This window comes from Chanos chanos, chromosome 4 (assembly GCF_902362185.1).
Source record: "Chanos chanos chromosome 4, fChaCha1.1, whole genome shotgun sequence".
In the NCBI taxonomy this organism is placed as follows: Eukaryota; Metazoa; Chordata; class Actinopteri; order Gonorynchiformes; family Chanidae; genus Chanos; species Chanos chanos.
This window is the reverse complement of record NC_044498.1, coordinates 20,449,250-20,459,026: the sequence shown is the minus strand read 5'-3', so window position 1 is coordinate 20,459,026 and position 9,777 is coordinate 20,449,250. Positions and strand designations below refer to the sequence as shown.

Genomic DNA, 9,777 nt, shown 5'->3' with positions numbered 1-9,777 from the left:
GATTTGGGGGAATGGATATAGAAAATCATGTGTACGTGCCAGTAAAACGCAACTGTTAAAAATTACACAGTATTTTTATTATCACCAGTGTTTGGTGCATAGATCAGAAAATGAAGGATTTAACATAAACACAGCGAATACATTATTATCAAAGAACAGCCATTACTGTAAGCACATTCATCATGGAGGATATATTTCCTGTTTATATAATATAAATCAAAAGAGCAGCAGTTAGTCTCTCCTAAACCAAAGATGAGAGAAATATGTTTCTTGAGTGTATTTACTGACAGTCTCTATAGACAATGAATGGATAACAGGGAATGCATGCAATGTCTTTGTCCTGTCCCTTATACATCTGTCAATAGAGAGGCTGAGTGTGTGTGTGTGTGTGTATGTGTGTGTGTAACAGTGAAAAAAATGTGTCTGATAGAAATTTAGGTCTAACTTTATTTTAGGTGTCCATTCATAGCTCACTGACTAAATTTAGTAACCAACGAGCTGACCAGTATTATTAGCCGGCTACAGCTCCACTGCATTGTGAAACATGGCATATAACTTACCCTACAAACAAAATTGGTAAACAGAGTGGGTGTTTTTCTTGAAGAGCAGCAGGCAGAGTACTTTTGCAAGCATGTAACCATTTCCTAGTGCTTTCTACTGAGATCATTTAAAAAGCAGAAATTAGAATGAATTTGAAATTTTGTAACAACAAATTAGGAACACTTCATTACGTATGGCAGACTGTTGTTTTACTTAAGTTCATTATAGTAAATTACTCATTACTCAGCATATTCTTCAGAGCAGAAAAGAAATCAGCATTTGTAAAAGATGTGAAGACTGAGAAGAGTAACACATACATGAACAAAGGTTTGCAAAACTGAGCTTCAGCGCAGATCTTTTGTTTGTTCCCTTTTCCTCAATCTTTTTTTTTTTTCTTTGGCAGATTAAGGCTTTACAAAACAGACACTTTAAACATAAAGCAGCCAAAGACAGAGTGTTCTCTATTCATAAGTAAAAACTCTGAGACAAAATCCAAGACAAAGACATTGATGATGTTCCAATGAAAATCAGCCCTGTTTGAGACATAGTTCATGGTTAGCTTCATAACATCAAATCAGTCGGGTCAGCAAGAGATAGGACAACGTAGCATTGAACACTACTGAGGGGAATAAAATATTTACCATAGCAGGGTACAGATAAAAAGAAAAAAAATGTACCGCTGATTACGGTGCTTATTTAAACACACACGCACACACACACACACACACACACGCACACACGCACAAGCACGCACAAGCACGCACACATACACACACACACACATGCACGTGAGCAAAAACACACCAACAAACCAGGCTCTTCATGTCTCTCTCTTTCTCTTCGAGGGCCAATAATCTACCAGAATGAAAGGAGGGTCAAACCCTGGGCCTGGCTGATGACATGTTCAGATGAGTGGGATTGTACTCCTTAGCTCTACAGCTTTGTTGTCTTTTGAAGCGCCCGTCAGCGCAGGATTGGCTTGACCACAGTGAGGATTACCCATCTATAGCTAGGCCATTTCCCACATCTGCTCAAGTGAGCCAGGGTTTGACTCATGTTCCCTGATGTTAAGGAAAGCCAGTTTTGGTTCAATGACATGCACTAGAAGGATGTGGTCACAAACGACTCCTTTGTGCACTTTCATCCTTTCCTGACAATGTTTCTGCAGAGTAAAAAGAGAACGGCACAGCTGCAAATGGTATTCCAGCACATTCATTGTTCAGATAAAATACATTCAACATAAACTGATGATGACCTTTTTTCATTATGGTTGTAGGCTTTTGGGGCATTGCCTGCAAATGAATATACCAGAAAATAGAAGCAAATTGGTTTTGAAATGCACTGTAAAGTACACTTTCATTTACAGATTGTTGTTTCAAAATGTTTGGAAGTGTTTATGGAATCACCCATGGTTTAAAAATGATTTCTTTGAACTGTGTGCTTCTGTGATGACAGCACTCAGTTTAAAAGTGAGGCAAGAAAATTTGTTGGCATCTCTTGCTGACATTTTATGTACCATTAAGATACTTTAAAAAGTTAATGGTTGTTAATGGTTGGTTGTTTGCACAGACAGGTTACAGTGAAACTTTGAACTCATTTTATATATAGATATATATAGATGATTAGACATGATTTTTTTTTCTTCACTTTGTAGAATTATTTGTTAAGGTATTGGGATTGATACTAATGTGTTGCGATAGTCTAAGTTTTGTGCTTACACAATACCATTGTTGAAGACAGCAGTTCATTTTTTTAGTTTTTTTTGTAGCGTGTAGCATTTATCACCATAGCCATGTTAAGCACTTTTTTAAGATACGGCATGTCGCTCACGTTACATGCTATCTACAAGTGAGAAGAATAAAGAATATAAAGCATTCTTTATAACCTTATGAAAAAACACAATATTTTCAAAGGCTTTACCACCCTCCAGTTATTTTAACACACCCTACTTAGAGCTTTATAAATGCATTACACTTAATGGACTGTGGCAGGTTAGTCTGAACTAATGAACAAATCAATTATTTAGTGATAGATTTTAGATATTTAGTGAAAGCTCTGTAAATGGACACTTAAAATATCATGTAATCCACGGCAGAGTGTACTGTGTTCAGAACCAAAATTCTGAGACAAAGACGTGGACGTTGACAATGTTCCGATGAGAGACAACCCCATTCGTGACGTAGTTCATTGCCAACTTCAAAACGAGATTCAGGGGGCCGACTAAAGGTTTCACCTGACGGACGACACCTGGAAGAAAGAAGCAGATGCAACATGGATGATTTCTTGGGATTACAGTATAAACAAATTATCAGCCTATGAGTTTAGAGCTTTTGCACTTTAGAATCCTGGGTTTTGATCCTTATTTAATACTTCACTCTTAATTTAACTCAACATTCACCTACAGCATCCTGCTGGAAGACTACAGTTACATCAGCCATGTCATGTTGCCAGCCCATAACAAATTCTTGCATGAAAAAGTCTACTCTTCATTTCAGTCCTGAAATTATGACACGTTAGTGATTCACATAGATATGTTTATCCACTTAAAACAAACTTATAAGAAGAAACTGGTCTTAAGTGCACAATGAGCAGTGCTCGGTGGTGTACCTGGAGAACTTTGTGAGATGGGAATGTGAGATCTTTTAAGTAAGATCGCAGAAAATGTGTGAATCTGGATTACATTCCCCACACACCCCGGTAATCTAAGACTCTTCCCTTCCTCCCAGACCTGAGGCTGAGACACTATCCATCAGAGTGCAAGGAAAGAACACACCCTCACTGGAGATGACAAAATATGCTAAGAATGCTTTCGAGGATCGGTTTTAAAGTTAATATGCATTTAGGAAGGATGAAGAAACAATCCTCTGTTTACACAAAATGTCAGCACCCCTTCTCTCTGTGAAGCTCTGGTGACATTTCCACTCCAGACCTGTTGCCGTGTCAGCAGAGTAGAGTCTGGGAAATCGGGCTCCGCTCTGGCTCTCTCTCACACCACTGACACCTCTGTTCATTCTCCCTCCCTCCATTCTTCTACCTGTAATATGACTGTTCTTCTGCACATCAGGTGCTGAGATGCCCATAGCAAATTCTGAATTATCAAATTGGCACATGAAGTACTGGTGCCAAAATCAGTGCTAATATTTCCAACCCTTGAGGTTGAGGAACTCGCAATTACACAATACACATGCATGAACATTTCTCGTGTTCAACATTTTTTTTTTTTTTTCAAATTCTGCCAGACTGGAGCCCTGGATTCTGTTTTTTGTATTTTGGGGTCTTTGTTGTATAATGATGCACAGCAGGATCCTAAAGTTAACATAACCATGCATGTCATTAAGGCAAGAATCTCTGTGTGAGTTTACCGCAGGCTGCGCTGAAGTTTGAGAGACATTAATGAAGAACATGGAAAACAAAATCAGTTTCACATTTGAGAATGGTTAACACAGAACTGAACCAAACAGTTCAGACATAGGGTTTGCTTAGAAGCTGACATTTAGCAGCAAATGAGCAGAAGTAATCCTAAAACTAGCACCAAATCAAAATCCTCAAATCACCTGCTATAGATCTCCCTTACTTTATCCCTCTAACCGTAAGAATAAAAAAGGTTGTTTGTGTCCCCACTGAGTGGATATACTAGTTTCCACAAATGTAAAAATGACAGATTATTTTAATATTGGCTACTGAATTCACTGTTCCATGGTATTCTGTAAGAGAGATGTGGTAAAATTTTTCCACAGGAAAGTCATGCCTCACTGCTGGAGGTGGAAAATGCAGATGTAGATGCCATTCCAGAATCTCCCAAAAAAGCTGGTTTGGTTTTAGATCTGGTGATTAAGAAGGCCCTTATATATTGACAACATTGTCAAAACTGTTATCAAATCATTCGATAACTAATTGTTACTAGGTAACTGTATGTGGGCATTGTCCTTGGGAGACATAACATTCCAGAAAAAATGAATGCAACTTCATGTAAAGGTCGTGATTAAAAACCATTTGGGTTTTACATATGAACTGGCAGTTTCTTACGTTTATTATCCCCTTCTCAAAAGACTAAATATTTTCAGTGCTGAGCATTACATATGACATGCTATGTGACATCTGTTCCTCTTCTGAGTGATTCTGGCATATTGTGGTGACTATTCATGTCTGTTAAGGGAATGTACTGACATTTGTACCCCTAACATTACCCTTTCCTGAAGGGACCACAGTTTCTTTCTTAAAGTTAATTAACTATAATATTACTACTGTGTACTACTAACCAGAGACTAAACTTTCAATCAACCAGTTTCCGGTTTGCAGACAATCACCTTTACTGTTTACATTTCATAAATGTATTATGGTCCTTTATGTACACTGAAATAAGTGATTTATTTTGTGATAATTATCACATTTTCTGCAGATGACTTTTCAGAAGAGACAATATGCATGATAAACTGAAAACGGCCCTGTCTCTCAGTAGTGAGGTGGTCACATGTTGTGACCAGCTTGTTACGCAGTTCTCCTCTGGCCTCTTAAATGCTGATCTCTCCCCTTCAACCAAGTTTTGGAGGAATTTCTCTGCGTGGTACACTGGGGCCTACAAAAACATTCTTTTCACAGACCTCACATACATAGTTAAAGATCTGCAGTATAAATTTATCTCTTCTCAGCTATTTTAAAGTTGTGATTAGCACTTTTACTACAGATGCTACAATGACGATTTCATATGCGGATGGTTATTTATGCCTTTGCATTCACACTGAACATTCAAATCACACAGTAAATGAAAATTGTTTGACACTCTTCAGTGGTGGATTCTCCTTGGCACCTGCCCTGAAGACTTACAGGGCTATTTCAGTTAACATTGAAGTTCATGAATAATGCACTGATGGTTTCAATATAGTAATTCTATCTTGTGTCAGTAAGCGACCTTAGAGTTTTGTGACCAGAGACTTGAAAAAGCCAATAAAAAAACCTCACTGTGTAACCATAAGCTGTAGTTGATTTATTTTTTTTTCCCTTAGATTTGTACTTAGTTCAGCTCTGGCGACAACTGTATCACTGGAAAATTAAAAAGCTTCAATATGAACCTAATGTGAACATATAAGGCAATAGATCCATTATTGCACTGGCACTGGTACAAAAAATACAATCCTCCCTACTTTGTTTATGACTGTCCCCAACATCTGTTTTACCACTATTTCAATTATTTCATTTTGAGATTTAATGTTGCAGTATGTGTAGAATCTCCCTCCAGTGTATAACCTAAATCATTTAATGAGATTATTATCTGTGACATGCAAATTCATAAGTTCATATAGATTTCCTTGATTCAATGATTTTGCATTCTTGTAGTAACCTCAAAACTGTATCTTCTGGCAAGCAAAAAATGAAACACCCATGACAATTATTTTTAAGCAGGATTGATTTTCCCCAAAAGTTCTCTTTTTCTGAGTGTCCAGCTTGACTGCCACACTTCTACCACGAAGTGATAGGTTTTTGCATAACATTTTGGGTAACGTTAAGGTGACAGGGACTTTTTTTCTCTGCTCATGGAAAATTCTGGTATCTGTCTTCCATTGCTTGAACCCCTTCACCCAAGATCAAAGTTGCCTGCGGCACTAGCAACTGCACATTTGTCTGTTGTTAGAAACATCTGAGACACTTCTTTTTATAAAAAGAAGCTGTTCAGTGTCTTCGTCCGAGGATTTGAAGATTTTTGATGCAGAACACAAAATGGCAAAGGATAATCAGATGAACATGTTCAGAATCGGGAAATGGGGAGACATAGTGACAGTTCATTAGCATATTACAAAATCAGCAGCTCCAGGCTCCTCTATCAGACAGCCGGTGTCTGCATATACCCGACATATACAGCAACACTAATAAATAGCTAATACACAGGAAACAGCTAAGTAGATGTCTCCTGTAGATATTATAGCAATTTTCCTGTAGCAAAATTCTGTCAAGTAAAAAAAAAATGCTTATCCTCGACAACTACATGGGTTACACAATTTAGCAGTTATATGTAACCACTGTAATTTGAGGGTTTCCTGCTTTTTCCTGTTTGGGGAAGGGGACATGTATGACAGAATCCCAAATGAGTATATTTACCTCACGGCGACAAATGAAAAGTTGAGTCACCTTACCACAGTGTTGTATAATGACTACGCTGCTTGGTGTGTCACATAGTACACCCACTGGAGAAGCCACAAACTGAAAATGCCATATCCCTGAGGAACGGCACAGTTGGGAGCACATGGTCTGACCTTTTCTTGTATGTTTTGGGAACAGCCCTATCACCACCGTCCACATAACCTTTTGGGGCAACATAACGACCAAATCCAAACACAGTCTCTCATGTAAGTGCTGCTCAGACATTTTGACATGTGACTTTTGCCCATACCATTTGGAAAGTGAGATGTGTGGTTTGGTATCTCAAGCCCAATTGGCAATGAATTACAGCTAAAGATTGAAAAAAAAACCCCACTGGGGCAATGCCTTTCATGTATACTGGTGGTTACTGTACAGAAAGGCAAAGTAGATTGTATCTTTTACAAATCTGACAAAAAAGAGAATATATTGGTTGTGATGTTTTGCCTTGCACAATGAAGCAAATTACGCCATGGGGTAACTATGAGTATTATAAAACATTTGATGAAAATGCTGCAGTCACATTAAATCATCTTTTCTAATACGCACAAACATGTATTAAATAAAATGAATAGACCAATTCAGACTTTGTCGAAGCAAACTACAAAGCATGTCTGCAGATGATGTTACTTAATTTTTTTTTTCCAAACCAAAAAACTAGAACATTTTATCCAGAGATTTTTAGGAATTTCTGCAATGTATCCAAGACCACGCACGTGTCAGAACATGGCATCCTAAACCCTAAAATTTCGCCAGTGTGGGCACCCATTTGGATTATGGATTTGGACTACTCTAAAATAATAAATTTAGCATTTTTCAGCTAGGGGTGTACACATAGCTGACTAATCTGTGGCTGATATGAACAACTAATCGGTTCATCAGCGTAAGCATAAAAGCCTGAATAAAGCAGAGCAGAATTAATTGTTAACAGAAATCACACATCAGACTTATTGATTTCTAAAAAAGGTTTTTTTGGCATTTAATGTCCTACTCCATCCATTTTGACAGATGTTGTTAGACACATGATAGTTATTACCCTTAATGAGATCACATTGCGGAGATCTACATTATGGAGTCCCACATTATAAATGTATCAGTGGCTTTGCCCATTTATTAACAGTTATTGGAATCCATCTGAGTATGTTTCAAAGTCTCTGTTAATCAGTGAAAGATTTTACTTATTAAAGATTGGGTGTCCGTGATCTACAGGCAAGAATGAGTGAGAGTCAGGGTTGTACCCTCACTTATATTTCCCTTACAGAAACAACTGCATTGTCAATTGTCTTTTTACTCCATTTAAATTGTTTTTAATGTGTTTATCTCAACTTCAAAAATGTTAAGAGACAATCACAAAAATCAACTTTGTGATCAGTTTAGTGATTAGTCGAGTTCTGCAGTACTCAACTACGCTGTACAGTTCTCAACAGTACTACAGTAGTAATTTCCTGTATATGGTTTCATGTGCAATCAGGAAATTTAGATCTTAATCCTCTTGCTTACACTTACTTTAGTAGGTCAAATATGATGCCTGAAGGTCTGGATTGGTCTCCAATAAAAAAATGTAGACAAAAAAGTTAAGCGTTTAAATTTGGGCATTAAACGAGATAGGCAATATGTCCATTATTTTAGTCAGTAGAGGATTTTCCCGTTTTACTTTGTCTAATATTTTAAAATTATATTTCTCTTTTGCTTGTTGCTCAACTGCTCAGTCACACCACAACGACAACAAATGTTATCCTTTACTGTGACATTCGCATAAATCAGATTTAGCTTTTGTCTCATTCAAACACTCAAGAGAACTTGGATGGTGTATTAACTTGAAGAGTTTTCCAATACTCATAATTAATGTTTCATCCATGTAAGCTATACTCAGTGCTTTCAAAACTGAGCAGACCAGAGGGCCTAACCAAATTTGAATTCTGGTAAACAAGACGCCTGTCACGACACAGGGAACATTGAAAAAAGGAATTTTCTAACAAGACAAATCAGTGAGGGCACTCAACTCTCTGGGATTTGCCGAAGCAAAAGAGCTGAATCCAATAAGAAGGTCTGGTTGTGTGAGAAAGAGCTCTTCACAAAATGGTCAAAGGACACTTTAATGTGGTCCATGTTTTAACGCCCCTGGTGCCAGGCCAAACACAAATGATGGCTGAAGGGTAAGTGTAACAATATGGCGAACCACATGAATCGCCATCACCAGCCCCTGGCATTCATTTGAGCACACAATGTCTGATCTGCTGAGGAGGAATGACATCAGCACCACGTTTTAAAAGGTCAGTTTCAAAACCCCTTATGTCCATTTTCCTAATGCCAAAAATTGATTATCCCACAAGAAATTATTCACAAGGTTTATGAAGGTCTGTGAGTCTCGCAGGACAAAACTTTATCAAATCTTTGAGGAGTACAAGCAGTCACCTGTTAAAAGCTCATTCACCCACATACTAACTGAGAAGTGTTCAAATGTTTTCAAGCAAATGCTAACCCTAGTATAGGGCAACGTAAACAACGTGGTGTCATTTTCTGTGCTTTTTCAGCAATGAAGAGAAGAATTTGAATATTTTCAGTTAATGTCCTTCCTAAATACGCAAGACACACATGTGCATTTCATTTCTTTAACAAAAGAATTAGTCACACAGGCACTACTCACCCACAATTATGCCATGTTCGACGCGCTTGACAATATCAAATGAGCTCTGAACGTTCCCTTCTAGAATGTCGAAGACAATATCGGGGGAGTTGATTTGGGGAGCATGTGCTGGTGACATTGTTCTAAGGAAAACAATTTCTGTTGGAAGATCACAAACAGAGTCAATCACTGAATTCGGTAAAAAAAAAAAAATTGACAAATCTTAAAATTAAACAGTACCCTATATGGTCCAGTAAATATCGTACCTGGTTTCATAACAATAATTTGCATGAACAAAGTCCTGCAGAAATGACTGCATTTGTAAACATTTTTGTTGGCTGTTCCCTAATACACATAAAGCAGTATGTATCCTGAGCACTCTCATGTGAAATACTGAAAAATAAGGGCCGTATTTGTGAGGTACATTTACGAATAAAAATGATCAGTGATGAAGTTTAAAGTAAGCCATATACGAATTC

The 9,777-nt window shown here is 37.6% G+C and overlaps 1 protein-coding gene across 2 annotated transcripts in view; it reads right to left on the bottom strand.

Annotated features, from left to right (window-relative positions):
* Nucleotides 1-2,599: 2,599 nt before the first annotated feature.
* The window catches only part of fbln1 (fibulin 1), a 29,992-nt gene continuing 22,814 nt past the window's right edge, over nucleotides 2,600-9,777 (bottom strand). For both annotated transcript variants that reach the window (XM_030771613.1, XM_030771614.1), the window contains exons 16-17: nucleotides 9,320-9,457; nucleotides 2,600-2,787 (exon numbers count right to left, since the gene is read on the bottom strand). In XM_030771613.1, coding sequence (XP_030627473.1) covers nucleotides 2,648-2,787; nucleotides 9,320-9,457 — 278 coding nt within the window. In that variant the 3' untranslated portion in view covers nucleotides 2,600-2,647. The remainder of the gene's footprint in view (nucleotides 2,788-9,319; nucleotides 9,458-9,777) is intronic.